Source organism: Labeo rohita, chromosome 24 (genome assembly GCF_022985175.1).
Source record: "Labeo rohita strain BAU-BD-2019 chromosome 24, IGBB_LRoh.1.0, whole genome shotgun sequence".
Lineage (NCBI taxonomy): Eukaryota > Metazoa > Chordata > Actinopteri > Cypriniformes > Cyprinidae > Labeo > Labeo rohita.
The window spans coordinates 5,760,919-5,778,951 of NC_066892.1; the positions used below are offsets into that span (position 1 = coordinate 5,760,919).

Consider the following 18,033-nt stretch of genomic DNA (forward strand, 5'->3'; position numbering starts at 1 on the left):
TGAACTGAGACACTATCACAACTAAAAAGAGATTTGTGAGCTGTGTCTAGCTCAATGCAAAGATTTTTTTTAAATAAAACTAATAAATATTAGATATTCTATCTTTTTACATGAATATCATGAACATTAACCAACATCAGAGAACCATGAATATGTGAAATGTTAAATTTCTGAAATGTTACATTTTGGAAATAGCTTAAAATAACCTCAAATACATATTTTGCATCTAAGGGTTTTTAAGGGTTTTGGCTGACAAAAACAATTGAGAAACAAAAAGAAAAAGAAAATCCATTTGCATCTGACATATGTTGCTATTTTAATTACATTACTGACAAATGCTTTTGGTCATTTGTGAGCTAATATTTAAAAAAGAGCTGACACATGGTCTTCATTTGGACTAATGTAGTAATAAAAACCTCCATGAACTAACGCTATGAGTATTCAATGTATGTTAGGATGCGAGAGCAGTGAGTGACGTGGTTTAACAGCTGTCCTGACCTGGACTGTGGTGTGGAGGAAGGCCACAGCATAGAAAAGTGGTCTCCACTGAGGCATGTTGGAGATCTCCAGCTGTTCCTGGGTCACACTATTGTATGTCCGCTTCAGTCCGGCCTTCACCCCTGCATTGCAGATCATTAACCCCACATTATTAGTCTCTGCATGCTTAGAGTTTCATTTCCTGTTTTGTTTGTTTTTTTAATGACATGATGTTGAATGCAAAGAACCAGAGAGATATTCTAATAACAATAATGATAAATCTAGCAAATGAAGAAGTAACAGCAGAATTTCTTCTTCTCTACCTTGTGGAGGCTCATTGGTGAATTTAATTGAAGACTGCAGGAAGTTAATAGGGAACTTAGGGTGCACTTCTGTGGTCACCCACAACCTGAAACTGTCATGGATGCTCTCCGTTGTGGTAACTGTGTCTAAACCTTCATCCAGGAACTCCAAACCCAGATGGCAGTTCTGCAGAAGTAACCAGCCTCCATCAGACATGCTCTGGGCCAGAAGCCTTCTCGCATGTATTTCCTGTCCCTGTCCCATGGAGATTGGCCTGCAAGGAACACCCTGTGAAATAACAAGAAAACAAAAATGTATGAATCCCAACCTTCACATCAAGCTTTACTGGGGCAACACAGCAACATTTGACTTCAGAATGCCACATCTCAAGTATTTTAGAAAGGTGTGTAATAATGAATAATAATTATTCATACCTTTGATTTGGCAAGTCTCTCTATGTTCTCCGTAGGATCAGAACCCATAGACAAAAAGCAGACTAGAGGTATCCTCTTATCACTTTCTGAACACATGGCATCCATATCCAGAATCACTCCTTCTGCATACTTCAGCCCCATTGATTCTGCAATGTATTTACGTGCCTAGAATAACAAGGAGCAAAATTATATTCCATTTTAAATAAATTCTGTTATTTTAAACACCTTAAAGCATCTGTTGAATTATCAAGCTCAAACAGAGAAATGATGATTATAGACTTCCTAGCATGCATTCTCTCTCACTAATATATATTAAAATATATTTAGTCTTGTTAATAACATGCACACACACGCATGGTCAGTGGTCAGTGAGAGGTCAGTGGCTTCTTGTCACTGGTTTGAATTTGTCTCAGCAGCTGTTAGAGATAAATGCATGCTGTAAATAATTAATATTATATGCATGGTAAATTTAATGGCTCTTAACTAAACACAACATTCAAAATTGAAATTTAAACTAATCACTGCCAATAGTGAGACAGTGTCTGCAAATCAAGCATCAAACTGCAGTAAGATTAAATTTCTTAATCTTGTCATTACATGCAACAGGAAATCTTTGGACAATTAATATTTCACCACAGTACAACATGTGATTGCTCCCGTTAAAATAGTATCTCACATAACCCAGTGAGTGACGGGGCGTGAACAGGTGTACTGGGTGTAATGTGCTTAACCCTTAACTCATTTTAGGAGCAAAGTGGTTGAATCAACAATTGTCAATGTCTCTTTATGTGAAAGTAATTAACATTAAAAGTGCAACATGTATCTAAGAACGACACTGTCTAAATAAGGTGGTAGAACTCCAGTCACCAGTAAATGAACAACATGTGCCGACCCATGACCATATAACAGGCCTGTGGTGTCAAATTATAAATGACTATAGCCAGGAGGCATCCTCATTCCATCTACTTTCATTATGAACACTCTACTGAAGATCTGTAATTTTACAGAGCAAAAAAAATGATCATATACATGCATCAATTCATTTTCCAAACCGCTTCCAGGAATGCTGGAGCATATCCCAGCATCACTGGCTTTAGGCAGGGAAACACCCTAGACTGATGGCTAGTCCATCACAGGGTATCATATAACTTGCTAAGTAAGTATTTTCTTTATGCAAACCATAAATTATTTATTCTTTGCTACTAATTGTGGCATGAAAGTGACTTAGGCAGGTGTTCTTGAGAAGTTTTGTAACCCCACTATCGTTAACGTTAAACGTCATAACAGGCAGGTTTGATTATGAATGTTAAGTGATAATCTGGAGCTCAGTGGCCGATCAGCTGTTCGAATTCATTTCACAGGATCTTTTTATAGACTGGAGGGTCTTGAAAGGGAAAAACGCTTACTTAGTTGCTTCTAAGAGCTCACAAAAGATTAGAATAGACACTCTGTTCATTTATCAGGTTTGGATATCAGACAACAAGGTTTTTTTTTTTTATAGTACAGATATTTCTATTTTACATGAAGTTTGCAATATTTGTTTAAAGACATTTTAAACATGTATTTTTAAATTTACATTTTAATACATTTTAATACTTTTATTTTTGTTTAGTGATAGTTGTTCATAAGTCCCTTGTTTGTCCTAAACAGTTAAACTGCCTGCTGTTCTTCAGAAAAATCCTTCAGGTCCCACAAATTCTTTGGTTTTTCAGCATTTCTGTTTATTTTATTGTGTATTAATTTAGTACTGCCCTTCAGAAGCTACAGAAGATACTTACGTGTTTCCCAGAAGACAAAATAAGTTAAATTTACCCTGATCTACAAATTCCAAAAGTTTTCACACCCTGCCTCTTAATGCATTGTATTTCATTCTGAAGCATCAGTGAGCGTTTGAACCTTCTGTAATAGTTGCATATAAGTCCCTTGTTTGTCCTCAGTGTGGAAAGATGGATCTCAAAGTCATACAGTCATTATTGGAAAAGGGTCAAATATACAAAAAAAAGCTGAAAAACCAAAGAATTTGTGAGACCTGAAGGATTTTTCTGAAGAACTGAGGGCAGTTGAACTGTTCAGGACAAACAAGTGTACGTAAACTTTTGAATGGGGTTATTTTTATAAACTGAACTATTACTTTCTCTTGTGGACAATATGTAAACATCTTTTATGTAAAATATCTTAAGATACAATACAGTAATGACATTAAAATAATATTGCTCTGCATCTTAAACTTATATAGGAGAAAGTATTTAAACCCTGAAAAAGGGCACCTGTGCAATGGTGCGGTCAGGACACCAGCTTCGTATCAGCAGCAGTTTGCGAAAAGCATCCAGTTGGCTCTCATAACCATCAGGAAGAGGAGTCTCCTCTGGAGTGGCTTCATCAAACCAGCTCTTCCAGGCACGGTCATTGCGGGCCACCTGGGTTAGGAGAGCAGAGAAGGGAGGCAGGCTGGACAACTGCACTAGATTTAGCCACGTTGTGTCCAGGATCCAGCGTCTTGGCTTGGGCTCGACAGAGTTTAAGTCCAGAGATGCTCCACCTAAAAGAAGGTAAAGGGAATTGTGTGGGATGTAACGACATATTGAATAGTAACCGGTTGTAACTTCTGTGTGCTTCTGTTTAATTATATTAAAGCTGACCCTGTTAAAAGGAATTGTGAAACCTTTCAAGCCATCAAACCTTTGATGAAGGTCTGAAACTCGCTGTGGGAAACATTTTTGGCCTGTAGGTCTATTTTCAACGTCAGAAGCAGCGTAAAGAGGAACTTGTGATCTTCATAGAGTCCCCGAGCAGTATAGCGGAACACTTCAAATGTGAGGTACTCCATGATGTTGTCTAGTCTTTTAGCTGTAACGTGGGACTTTGGCGACTTCTCCATCGACATATCAAAGATGCCCAGAAACTGGCGTAGTGAAGTTTGGTACATCACATTGACCAGGCTCATCTCCACAATCAGGAAATAGAGGATGCTCCCCCTGGTGGCCACTGGCCGGTACTCCTCTCGAGTGTTGTTGATGTTCATTTCAGTCTCTGCAGCAACTGCAAGCTTTTGACTCACCTAGGGGACGGCAGGAGATTTTAGCTATCACAATTGTTTTATAAGTCAGATTAAAAGCACATGACTGTAAATGAAGAAAGTACCTCCTGTGCTATAGTCTTGGTGACTCCAAGCACCTCGATAAGAGACTCATCCTCCACTAGAGAGCCCTGAATGCTGGTTAACTTGTACAGAAGATTGCTCTCCAACTCCTGCATCTTCCTCTTGTTCGATGTCACTTCCTCCAAGAGCTTCACACGTTCAGCCTCCATTTCCTTGATTGTAAAATAATTGATTAAATCATTATGATATGTGAGAGCTACATTACTGATTAACTGATTGCACAGAATGCAATATATAGTTCACTTATTATGTGACCAGGGTTATTATAGTTAACTAAAACCAAAGCTAAAATGTGACCACAAAACCAGTCTTAAGTAGCATGGGTGCATATGTAGCAATAGCAAAAAATACATTGTATGGGTCAAAATTAACAATTTTTCTTTTATGCCAAAAGTCCTTATGATATTAAGTAAAGATCATGTTCCATGAATATATTCTCTACATTTCGTACCCTAAATATATCAAACTTAAAAACCTAATTTTTGATTAGTAATACGCATTGCTAAGATTTTCATTTGGACAACTTTAAAGGCGATTTTCTCAATATTTAGATTTTTTTGCACCCTCAGATTCCAGATTTTCAAATAGGTGCACCTTGGCCAAAAATGTTCTATCCTAACAAACCACACATCAGTGGAAAGCTTATTTATTCAGCTTTCAGAGATTTTTTTTAAAATCTCAACTTAAAAAAAAAATTGACCCTTATGACTGGTTTTGTGATCCAGGGTCACACATTAAAAATTAATTAGAAACATTTTTATTTCTATAAGAAAATTTTTACTGAATTTAAATAAGCATAGTTTATTTCAACTAATTGCCAAGACAAAATTTCTTGAAATTAAACTGAATAAAAAATTACATAGACAAAAAGTAAAAAAAAAAAAAGACAATAAAATGCTAAAACTTTGACTTTAATATGAAATCTAAAAATATAAAATTAATTCAAAATATTAATAAAAACTATAATAGTATATTAATGATACTAAAATAACACTGTCTCAGACTTGCCTTTTTCTCTATGAGAATGACTCTCCCAAGCAACTGGTCCTCCAAACCCTTCATAGTGACCGTAAAATCCACCACTGCTGTCTTAGCATTGATCTCTGGGCTGTATGCTGGGTTGGCTAGTTTGGTTGTGATGTACAAAGTAAATGAATCCATTACATCCACTTCTTTGTCTCCGACTTTAACCTAACACAAGGGAAAAGGTATGAGACCAGGCATGTGTCTTGTATAACATTAAGTTTAGAAATGTTAAAAATATGATATAATTTATTCTTGAAGTCATATGATTTACTTTAGAAGTTTTTCCAGTCTTTATGAAGTTCTTCTCCAGAATGTTATCCAGCACTGGATCAAGCTCTTCCCCAACATCCTCTAAGAGCAAAGGTTTGCCCAGGGATAGACAGTCTTCCAGGTGAGTTCGGAAATATTTGTTGTTTAGAGATGTCACCTGGTTTAAAAATATGTCTCTTCCGTTAACTTACATTTAAAGCCCAGTCCCACTACTTTTGTTCAAAGTTGCCATATTGAATGATTTAATTACACTGATAATTACAGTAATGATAATAAAATTAAATTAAATCTAATATCAAATACCTGTAGCTCATTATTGCTTTCACGGTTCTTAATCCAGATCTTGCCTTGGCCCTGCGGATCGATGAGCAGAGGATAACGAGAAGCTTTTGTTACGATGATGCCGTTCTGAATGGACAGGTCATCGTTGGGAAGACCCTGCAGGTTCCATTCTCCTATAGTTGCATTATCCACCAGCATGCTGATCAAATTCAGGTTCTGCGTGAGAAGACATTTTATAAGATTAATAAAGTGTAAAACCAACATCTCATACAAACTTGAAGGAACAATAAATTGTTGTGAAGATTCAGGATGTACCTCGCTGTAAGGGATGCGGCGGATATTCATTTCTTTCTTCCACTGCTGCAAAAGCAGGCTGCGGTACTCCTGGTTAAAAGGCCCGGAATAGGACAGAAATCCTGTGGCCAGTAAAACATCCCCCACCAAATCTTTGATCTGTCTCTCGAACTGAGCACTGCTCTCTGTCCAGCGAATCTAAGACAGAAGCATTTGAACGTTTTTAAGGAGTGTCATTTTCAATGCAGTCAAACATCTCTCATTTAATCTAATGTAAATCCTGTAAGGAATTTTCAAACCTTTTCTCCACCAAGTCCATCTATAAGTGCCACAGCATTAGACATTTTCTTCTTGCATGCCTCAGCATCATCCAGCAGGTCTTGCTTCTCCTTCATGGCGGCATCATACATCGTCTGTGCAACAACAATCGCCATTGTGCATAAACATCCCAGATGGAAATTTAAATCTTTGTAAATTCATAGAAAATTACATTTCATTTATTTATTTTTTTTTTGAAAATTACAAATGTAAATCCAAACAACAGTGTTAACTATATATTTTAAAATATATGTTTCATTCATTTATCTTCAAAAGGAGAATTTAAAGTGTCATTCTGCCCATTTCTGCAGAAGGCGGCACATTTGAGATCTAATAATGGAATCAAAAATCATGAAGTTAATTTGTTAGCACTTTTTCTAATAAAATAAATCTGATTCTTGGTTATATATCATATATATATATATATATATCTCTCCAGGGTTCCTACACATTTTCCATTTCAAAATTCCATACTTTTCCAAACTCAAATTTCCAAACCTCTCAGTAGATTTTCAGACCATATTTAACATAAATGGCTCATAGAGCTTTATACTTGGTATATAGTACAGTCATCTGCACAAAATAAGCTTTTTTGTGCCCTCAAGAAAATCTTCACATGTGCATGAGAATTTTTTGCATGAAACAAACCATAACACATAATTTTATAACCTATTTCCTTTGTGCATCACTGCCATCTTACTATGAATAAAACAAGAGCATAGATGCACATGAATTAACGGATCTACATGCTCAAAATTTGGCTTTTCTTATGGTAGTAACTCTAATATCAAGGCCTAACGTCCAATTAAACATATCCTCTGTGGCGGCAGAGAAACCATGACAGGAAATGGGCTGATGGCATAAAATTTGCCAAGTTCAAGGGTTTATAAAAAAGACAGGTACTGTAAAAAAGTGTTTAAAATTTGGCTTTTGTTAGTGCAGTATGCCTTAGGTTTTTTTGACGCATACTCAGCGGCGACCAAGAAACCACACCGTGTAATGGCTGATGGTGCAATAGGTGGATCAGTGTGCTTTGTCCTATATTCTAAGTTTAATGGTTTCTCGTGCACACATAAAAGTCTGTATATTTTGCAAAGGTCCTTGAGGCCATGTAATACGGTGCTAAGAATATTGTGAGAAACCCAAAATGCTTATAATCTGCAATCTGCATAATGAAAAAGTGCACCTTGAATTCATTCAGCTGTATTTTGACTCTGACTTCTTGTACAATACTTTTTTTTCATTTTTCATTAATATCTTTAATTTTCATTAAATTCTTAATTTTCTATTATAAAAAACTAAATAGGGGCAAAAGTCTGGAAACACAAATACATCCATACTCTGCTTTTCATTTTTCCATACTTTTCCAGACCTGGAAAATACCTAAATCAAAGTTTATACTTTTCCATACATTTCCAAACCCCGTGGAAACCCTTTGTATCAAACCTGAGCCTCGTCCAGCTCTTTCTGCTTTGCGTCCAGTTGTTCCTGAGCCTTTGATAGTTCTTCTTGTGCTACAGTCAAACGAGCCTCTTGAAGCTTTAAGTTTGCCTGTGATACACACATAAAGTATGGAAATAAATTCATAAAGTAACAACATTTTTTAAAGGGATAATACTTTTATTCAGTAAGCATGCGTTAAACTGATCAAAAGTGACACCACAAGTAAAGTCACAAGTAACATTATATTTCAAATGCTGTTCTTTTGGACTTTCTATTCAGTGAGAATATGAAACATCTAGTTTTCAGTTTTCCTCCCATGTCATTCAAGATGTTCATGTCTTTCTTTCCTCAGTCAAAAATAATTTTTTTGAGGTTTTTAAGGAAAACATTTCAAGTTTTTTTGAAGGTCCAAATTGTGGTTTTAATGCTGGTTCAAAGGCCTCTACATAATCCCAGCCAAGGAATAATGGTCTTATCTAGCGAAACGATTGGTAATTTTCTTTAAAAAAAAAAAAAAAAAAAAAAAAAAACATTTCAATTTATATACTTTTTTTAACCACAAATTTTCATCTTGCACTAGCTCTGTGATGCGCGTCTTCATGCACTGTGTAATCACGTTGGAAAAGTTATGCGTAGTTAGTTCTTCGTATGATCAGTTCAAAATTATCTCTTTGAAATCACTGGGTTGTTACTTTTGCGAAAGTCACATGCATGTGTGTTTACGTAATGTGTGAGGTTGAGCTAGTGCAAGATGAGCATTTGTGGTTAAAAAGTATATAAATGTAATTTTTTTTTTTTTAGAAAATGGCCGATCGTTTCACTAGATAAGACCCTTGTTCCTTGGCTGGGATCATGTAGAGCTGTTTGAAGCTGCAATTTGAGAAAAATCCTGGAATGTTTTCCTCAAAAACCTTAACTTCTTTTCGACTAAAGAAAGAAAGACATGAACATCTTTGATGACATGGGGGTGAGTAAATGATCAGGGAATTTTCATTCTGGAAGTGAACTAATGCTTTAACCACATCCCACAAAAGGTTAGTGATACATCACCTTTAGGGGCAGAACTTCCTTATTGATGCCAAAGAACTCCACCATTGCTTCAGTCCAGGAACAGAGGCCTGCAACATTACCACAGGTCCTCTTAGCTGTTTCTAGGTTGTAGTCTTCCATTGACAGATATGGAGAGAGCAGTTCAACCATCTCCTCTGTAATAGTGTCCTTTAAAGGATAACAAAAATGTCAAAGAAAATGTGATGCTGTTGGACTGTTAAAACAGACTACAACAAAGAATTTCATTAGTAACCATGATGAATTTATTACTGACAAAATCGAATCACTTTGACCCAAACAGATGGGCAAATCACAAGGTCATATAGGAATTCATATATTTAACCTCTGCTTTATTTCCATCCTAGTGTCAATTCCACTGTGACTGTGCTAGCTATTCTGTCATACTGGCCTGAGGCTGCTCTAAACTTGGATCATGACTAGGCCACTATAATCCTGTTTATGTAGTCCAAACAGATTCATTCTCCAGCAACCATTGACCCACATCCCAAAGGGTACTCTGTCACTGATAGAGTGAATAGCACAACGTCTATAATAATGCACAGTAAATATATATGGGGGTTTCCACTTGAACAGATATGAAGTGTTCAAATAGCAGTCACATAAGATTCATGGAGCTCCATATAGGTGGCATTATTAACTTGGAGAGATGAAGTGATTTACTATTAGTGTTACATGAGTGCAATATGAGAACGGGATTTTCATAATTATTGCTCATCCTTAATATAAACCCTGCAAAGCCAGACATATGAAAAAACTGTAAAGATTACTTTACCATGGCTCATCCAATAAGATAGAGTTAGATCTATCACTTTAATAAAGACCTAAAATGAAGATTTGATTTGGTTTCACTGTGCTGTCTGACCTTGTTGAAGTTTAACAGCATGCCGAGGAATCCAGCATTGTTCATCAATTTAAGAGCTTCACTCCATGAAGGTTTCACACAGGGTCTCTCAGGGTCCATGGTGACCACATCCACCCGTCGCTGGAACAGGAGCAGCACGCAGTCCATGATCCGCATGATCAGATGTGGAGGCTTTCCCAGTTTACGCACTGTTGCGATGTCAGCAGGCTTTATGGTCTAGAAACCACACATGGTATAAAGATATAAGTTAACTAAATTCAAGATCTTCAAGTCAAACATTTAACTAAACTGTGTTTCATAGGTGATTTAACGTGCTCCAGACATCTACCTTTAGTGCAGCCTCAGCTGCCTCTAATGCTGGTTTTGCCGCCTCTAGTTTGGACTCGGCCACTTTCTTGTCCCCCTCTATCTCATCCACAATCGCCTGGGCTTTGTCTTTCACCTTCTGTACTTGAGCCTTCACCTTTTCCGCAGCCTGTGCTTTGGCGGTGACCTCCTGCAGAACTTCACCAGCTTTCTGGTTAGCCACTGCCAGCACCTTCTCTTTCTCTCTCAGCTCCACACGAAGCTCATTAACAGACTGTTCGGCCTCCATGAGTCGCTCGAGACCTGTAGATGAGACGAAAGAGTTTAGAGAACAGATGCTGCATCATAGCATTCTTATTCTGCTTTAATATAGTAACATGCTTTTTTTTTTAATGAATTTTGGTTTTTGGTCTCTCATTCCTAGACTAATGCTTAAGATATCAAGCTGAGAGCTTTTTCTTCCAACTAAATAAAAAAGAACAGTAACAAATCTAAATTCAGAATCTAAAACTGATGCAAACCTGTGTTCATTCGCTCTGCAAGCATCCCCACATGTTCAATTTTTTCGGAGTAAATCATCTGGTATCCTTTTATAAATGTCAAGTAGGATTTGGGAGTCACATAAGTCTGACGCCTAAATCGCTGGAAGTACTCAGTGCAGATCTCAGCCACCATGTCTTGGAATGTTCCCATTGTTTCTACCACGCTCTTCTTTACCTCGTTTGAACATCGCAGTGAATAGTTGGAGAGGAAATGCTGAGCCACGGCTACTAAAGCATCCCGTGGCCAACGCTGGAACCAGTCAACAGTGCAGCCCGAGATGAGGCCGGGAAACTTCAAGGCACGGGAACGCAGTTTCTCGCCAACAGGAGAGAAGCAAAGAGCGACATGGAGGTTACTGCGCACCCGGGACAGGAAGTAGTTGTAGAGGTTGTCGATGGTGGGTGGGCAGCGTGGAAGATCCTTCTTCATGACTGGAATAAGACTTTGGGTGATCTCATCCACCTCGTCTCGAGCAAACAGGTTTGAGACTTCTCCTGATGCCAGAACGTTGTTCATGTACTCCAGAAAAGCTTCATCCTTGATGTCATTGTCTGTGAAGATAAAGGTCACGCCCTTCCCTTCCAAACCTGCGATTCTGTACAGGGTTTTCAGGTCCTCAATTAGATTACTCACATTGTATGTTCTGTAAGGGAAGATAAAATGTTAAATATGTTAAATCTAAAGAGGAAATCATTTAATAAAATATATACTGAAGTCAGTATAAATCATTGATAGAAAGTATAAACTATTAGGCCTTTTACATGTTGCTTAAATCAGGTTATCATCATTCTAAACCCTACTTTTAACCCTGGGTAGAAGAACATGATTCACAGAACATGAAACATGCAAGAAAATAACCCAGCATTCTGTTTAGGGCGTGAAAAGACCTTATGACAGCACTGTGAAATCAAGCCACCAAATTTAGGAACAATTACAATATTCTCACCGTGTCAGTGTGATTTGAAAGCTCTGGTATCCAGCAATAAAGGATGAAAGTCGGGTGAGACTCTGTTTCCCAGAACCCCCGACTCCAACCAGTAGTGCATTACCACGAGCTGTCCGGATTATTCGTGAGATTTTCATCAAATGTATCATGGCATCCTGTGAGAGTATACAGAAAACAATATGAGATTATAAATAAATGAATTAATTAATAATACATAACTTTTATAAAGATAAATAAATAAATATTGTATACAGTTGAGGTCAAAAGTTTACATACACCTAGCAGAATCTGCAAAATGTCAATTATTATTTGACCAAAATAAGAGGGTTCACACAAAATGCATGTTATTTTTTATTTAGTACTACTGACCTGAATAAGATTTTTCACATAAAAGACCCTGTTCAAAACTGTTTACATATACTTGACTCTTTTTTTTTTTTTAAGTGATAGTTGTTCATGAGTCCCTTGTTTGTCCTGAACGGTTAAACTGCCCGCTGTTCTTCAGAAAAATCCTTCAGGTCCCACAAATTCTTTTTGGTGTTTCAGCATTTTTGTGTATTTGAACCCTTTCCAACAATGACTGTATGATTTTGAGATCCATCTTTTCAAAATAAGGACAACTGAGGGACTCATATGCAACTATTACAGAAGGTTCAAACCCTCGCTCACGCTTCAGAAGGAAAAATGATGCATTAAGAGCCAGGGATATAAACTTTTGAACAGAAGATGTGTACATTTTTCTTATTTTGCCTAATTATCACATTTTTTTCATTTAGTCCTGCCCTTTAAAAGCAACAGAAGATACTTACATGTTTCCCAGAAGACAAAATAAGTTAAATTTACCCTGATACTCAAATTCAAAAAGTTTTCACCCCCAGCTCTTAATGTATCGCGTTTCCTTCTGAAGCATTTTTTTTAAAAAATTATTCAAAGTTATGTTTTTTTGACCTTTTATTGGATAGAAGGGACTCAAACCTGGGTCGCATTTTCGTTCCACTAACCTCAAAGAAGACCAGATCCATGGCTGCTCCTCTAACAGTTTCATTATACTGTTGCTGAAACACAGACAGGCGATCTGAGAGGGCCTTGAAGGAAGGAATGGGCTCATAGATCTTTGGTGTCTCTGCTTCTGCATCTTCAGGTTCATCTCCCGTCATTTCCGGAGCGTCCCGTAGGAAGTCCACAAAATAAGTTTCCGTTGGCCCCTGCTCCACAAGGGCAGGACCATGATCCTGTACTGTGATCTTTAGTAGAGAAATCAAATAATAAATACAAATAAAAGAAATACATATTATACAATTAATATCTATTCTTTTTTTATTAAACCCATTAAGAAGAAATGCCAGTCAGGGTTTAGTTGACTCACCCTCTCTAAAATGCCATCGAACGTCTCTCTGTCCTTCTGATCAATGAAGCGGTCAGCGATGACCCGTGTGCACTCGTGGCGGAAAAGAGATGCCAGTAGTTGAGGCGTCTTACATACTTCTGATCCCACAGTGAGAATCCCCTGCCATATTCTGCTCAGATCACGCAGGTTAAAAATGTAGTGGAACTTCGCAGGAGAAGGCAGCATCTGAAAACAGTATAATCATAAAATTTTCAGTGCAGTCTTCAGTGTCACATGACTCTTCAGAAATCATTCTAATACGCTGAACTGGCAGCCTGTTAGCATATTAACAAAATGTATTACTGTTATCAGTGTTGAAAACAGTTCTGTTGCTTAATATTTTTGTAGAAACCATGATTATTTATTTATTTATAGAATTGAATAGAAAGTTCAAAAGAACAGCATTTATTTACAAAAGAAAAGTTGATTACAATTTAAATCTTTACTGTCACTGTTGATCAATTTATTCATTCCTTGCTGAATAAATGTATTGATTTCTTTAAAAAAAATTTGAATCTTACTGACCTACAAGTTTTGAATGATAGTATATATAAAACATTGCAAAGGCTAAACAATATGCAGCTCACAGTTTATGTTGAAGCATAATGACCACATGAGGGCACCATTTTCTAATCATTTGGACCACTGTGTCCTGTGCATGCATGCTTTAAAAGACTCAGAACAAATCAAATCACATTTGGAGGAGGCTACAGATTCCCTCCCCTAGATTTCATGTACAATAAACAATACCTCTTTTGACCGTATTATGAAAGCAGTACCTTAGCTTTGACTGCTTGCCACACTCTCCTGGTGGTGGGAACCAGGGCGGCAGCTAGAGAGCACACCTCCTCCGGGAACTCTCTTTCTGAGCAAAAGTAACCACTGGCCAGCGTTAGAAAGATCTTATCTATGGAGGAGTTGGATGGTAGAGTGCAGTTAAACACACAGAATTGGCGTTTGAGTCGTTGGGGGATATCATTGCGGCCACCTCCAGGATGGATCATGGCAGCCACCAACTGCAAGTCGACTACTGTTGTGAATTCCCCAGACCGTTCCAGGCTGTAGAAACCTCCCTGCACCATCAGCTGGCGAACAATCTCGTTAGTGATCTAAAATAATGAACAAAAATAATGGAGCCTCAGTCAAGCAGAATAATAAATAGGAGTGCTGTAGGGATGACAGATTTTATAGGCCAAAGCCTGGAAACATTCTGTTCCATCATCCTAAAGTCATGGGTTTTTATCGTGGACAATAATCATAATCCGGGTTGGCTTTCAAAAAATTTTTATCACTGCAGCACTCTATTATTGTTTACTTGTTAAAAATGTTGTATTACATTTAGTAGTCCATGTCTGTTGGGGTCATCTATATACAGTTGACGTCAAAAGTTTACATACACTTTGTAAAATCTGCAAAATGTTACTTATTTTACCAAGATAAAAAGGATCATACAAAATGCATGTTATTTTTTATTTAGTACTGATCTGAGTAAGATATTTCACACTGAAGACGTTTACATATAGTCCACAAGAGAACCTGAATGATCCACAGCTGTGTTTGTTTTTTTGTTCAGTGATAGTTTTTCAGTAGTCCCTTGTTTGTCCTGAACAGTTAAACTGCCTGCTGTTCTTCAGAAAAATCCTTCAGGTCCCAAAAATTCTTTGTTTTCTCAGCATTTCTGTGTATTTTATTGTGTATTAAATTTAGTACTGCCCTTCAGAAGCTACAGAAGATACTTACGTGTTTCCCAGAAGACAAAATAAGTTAAATTTACCCTGATCTTCAAATTCCAAAAGTTTTCACACCCCGTCTCTTAATGCATTGTGTTTCATTCTGAAGCATCAGTGAGCATTTGAACCTTCTGTAATAGTTGAAAAATCCTTCAGGTCCCACAGATTTTGTGGGTTTTCAACATTTTTGTGTATTTGAACCCTTTCCAACAATGACTGTACGACTTTGAGATCCACCTTTTTTACACTGAGGGACTCATATGCAACTATTACAGAAGGTTCAAACACTCACTGATGCTCCAGAAGGAAAAAAAATGCACTAAGAGCCGGGGGTGTAAACTTTTTAACATAATGAAGATGTGTATATTTTTCTTATTTTGCCTAAATATCCTATTTTTTTCATTTAGTACTGCCCTTCAGAAGCTACAGAAGATACCTACATGTTTCCCGGAAGACAAAATAAGTTCAATTAAAACAAACAGCTGTGGATCATTCAGGGAACAACACAGCATTAAGAATCACGTGTATGTAAACTTTTGAACAGGGTCATTTTTCATAAATTCAACTACTATTTTCTCTTGTGGACTATATGTAAATATCTTTTATGCAAAAAAAAAAAAAAAAAATCTTATTCAGGTCAGTACTAAATAAAAAATAACATGCATTTTGTATGATCCCTTTTATTTTGGTAAAATAATTAACATTTTGCAGATTCTGCAAGATGTATGTAAACTTTTGACTTTAACTGTATAGTATGCACAAAGAAACAGACAAAAGGGGTACATTTTTGGCAAATTAAGTCATAAATGTGCATGCAACTCCTCACCTGATCACCCCACTCATTGATAACTGGCATGTTGATGTCGTCAATAAAGACGGTCATCTTCTTCCCACCTGGAGGTCCATAAGTGGTGCCCATGCGTTTGTCTATGTAACTCTCGATAGTCTGCTGGAACATGCCAGGCAAAGTGGCCGAGGAGAAGTTTAGGCTTTTGCTCAAATGCGTTTCTGGGTCGTACTTGCTCATGTAGCCCTGTGGGGAGATTTGGATTACATAGTTTTGTCAGAATTAGCGTGGTGAATTTGAATAGCCAAATACCACAGATCAACTGAAACAGACATGTACCTTGATCATGACTGTCTTAGCTGTTCCCTGTTCACCAATGAGCAGGACAGCTTTGCCTTGCTTCATAACGGTTTGCATCAGGAAGTCAGTCCGAATATTGTCAACATTGGGTACGAGAATGGAGGCATAGTCAGGAACTGTGTCTTTGGGGTAGTGATACTCTGGCACCTAATGATGGCATTGCAATTATGTTTAAAAATCATGACTTATTCATGTAATGAATAAAAAGATTCACAGGAAGGTTGGAACTAAGAAAAATACGTAAAATTGCAGCATGCTATAATAAGAGATCATAACATTATACTTAACAAATAATGGCCTTACCCTTGTAGACCAGAGATCCCATTCTCCAGTTGCACTGACCACAAACTCAAAGATGGTTTGGTCCCCCTGTGTCTTGGGGAGGTCCAACTTGGCATTGTGCTGTTTAAGGTAAACCTCCATTTTGGCTCGATCATCCAATTCCAGCAAAGCACCAACAGACCACATCACAGCAAATATGAAGAGACGTTTGATGTGAGCCGCTGTTAGGTGTTTCTCTTCAACAGCTGGCAACAGACCCTGTGTTAAACAAATCAGAACCATTTTATATTTGAGCTTCTTTAAAGTAGACACCATTTGCCAAGATTATAGCTCAAGATCATTCTATTAAGATCATTAACATGAATTACACTGATTAAGTGTGTCCAAAATTCCAACATGATAGAGTATATTAATTAAATAATCCGCTCAAGCTTAATTTCATGATACCTGAAAATGATTGTGACTGTGCATCACAGTTTACCTGTAATAAATCAATTGTTTGCTTGATGTACATGCACTCAAGCAGCTGCATTTTGGGGGAAACTGCAGTGAAGACAAACGTCATCAAATCCTGTGGAAAATAGTCAATAGTCAGTGAGAGCTTTTCAAAACTGTGTACAAAATCCTCTCTAACCTTTCCCTTGGCAAGGTCCAAAAAACAAAAAACAAAAAAAATCAATAGAGCTTTTTATATTCATAAACCACTTGCTGGCTTAAATGGTTTACAAGCGTTGTATTGATCCATTTTTGTATTGATGTTTAAGCACTTTATATAACTAGATACCACTCAAAATGTAACTAACAGTTAAGCTGTACTTCAATAATCTATGTATTAGAGAGCATGTGAAACGTTGCCCACATGTCTAGCTGTCACCTGATAGACAGAGTTGAAGGAGGCCAGTAGCACTTCAGCCTGTGTTGCTGGGATCTTTTGCAGCCAGGCCTGCAGTATGGGTTGCCAATCCAGAACAGAGGAGCTCATGAAGACCATTCCGTTGCGGGACACAGTGGCAGGAGATGCATTGTCGATGTTGTGTGGCTCAAATACCACCTTACAGTTGGGAGCCATTGGTATTCGGTCTCCGTTTGCCAGGGTGAGGGTTTTGTTGTCGTCTAAGACGGAGTTGAGATTTTCAATCCAGATGGCATCGACTGGACCATCAAGAACAATCCATATGTGTTCTCCCTGTGAAATTTTCACCATGTGATTTATTTGGGAATTTTAAGTACTTAGATGTACAGTTGAGGTCAAAAGTTTACATACACCTTGCAGAATCTGCAAAAATGTTACCTATTTTACCAAAACAAGAGGGATCATACAAAATGGATGCTATTTTTTTATTTAGTACTGACCTGAATAAGACATTTCACATAAAATACCTTTACATATAGTCCACAAAAGAAAAGAATAGTTGAATTGAAAAAAATTACCCCATTCAAAAGTTTAGATACACTTCATTCTTCATACTGCGTTGTTACCTGAATTTTCGTGTATTTGAACCGACTTTTGAACAGAATGACAATGTGTATATCATGTAATATCCTATTTTTTCATTTAGTAATGCCCTTTAGAAGCTACAGAAGATACTTGCATGTTTCCAAGAAGACAAAATAAGTTACATTTACCTTGATATTTAAATTCACGAATCATGTTTCCTTTAGAAGCATCAGTGAGTGTTTGAATTTTCTGTAGTTGCATATGAGTCCCAACACAGTATTAAGAATAAAGTGCATGTAAACACAGTTTTCAAT

The 18,033-nt window shown here is 37.2% G+C and overlaps 1 protein-coding gene across 1 annotated transcript in view; it reads right to left on the reverse strand.

The window, feature by feature from the left end:
* Positions 1-18,033, reverse strand: part of dnah5l (dynein, axonemal, heavy chain 5 like) — a 59,934-nt gene that overhangs the window by 5,185 nt on the left and 36,716 nt on the right. The window contains exons 56-80 of the mRNA XM_051098840.1: positions 17,156-17,467; positions 16,763-16,852; positions 16,303-16,539; positions 15,979-16,146; positions 15,679-15,885; positions 13,902-14,231; positions 13,102-13,308; positions 12,737-12,979; positions 11,736-11,890; positions 10,768-11,432; positions 10,269-10,549; positions 9,941-10,156; positions 9,058-9,225; positions 8,011-8,115; positions 6,546-6,659; positions 6,268-6,444; positions 5,974-6,168; positions 5,672-5,827; positions 5,383-5,565; positions 4,356-4,526; positions 3,894-4,272; positions 3,482-3,753; positions 1,215-1,379; positions 801-1,068; positions 499-620 (exon numbers count right to left, since the gene is read on the reverse strand). Of these exons, the coding sequence (XP_050954797.1) occupies positions 499-620; positions 801-1,068; positions 1,215-1,379; positions 3,482-3,753; positions 3,894-4,272; positions 4,356-4,526; positions 5,383-5,565; positions 5,672-5,827; positions 5,974-6,168; positions 6,268-6,444; positions 6,546-6,659; positions 8,011-8,115; positions 9,058-9,225; positions 9,941-10,156; positions 10,269-10,549; positions 10,768-11,432; positions 11,736-11,890; positions 12,737-12,979; positions 13,102-13,308; positions 13,902-14,231; positions 15,679-15,885; positions 15,979-16,146; positions 16,303-16,539; positions 16,763-16,852; positions 17,156-17,467 (5,586 nt within the window). The remainder of the gene's footprint in view (positions 1-498; positions 621-800; positions 1,069-1,214; positions 1,380-3,481; positions 3,754-3,893; positions 4,273-4,355; positions 4,527-5,382; positions 5,566-5,671; positions 5,828-5,973; positions 6,169-6,267; positions 6,445-6,545; positions 6,660-8,010; positions 8,116-9,057; positions 9,226-9,940; positions 10,157-10,268; positions 10,550-10,767; positions 11,433-11,735; positions 11,891-12,736; positions 12,980-13,101; positions 13,309-13,901; positions 14,232-15,678; positions 15,886-15,978; positions 16,147-16,302; positions 16,540-16,762; positions 16,853-17,155; positions 17,468-18,033) is intronic.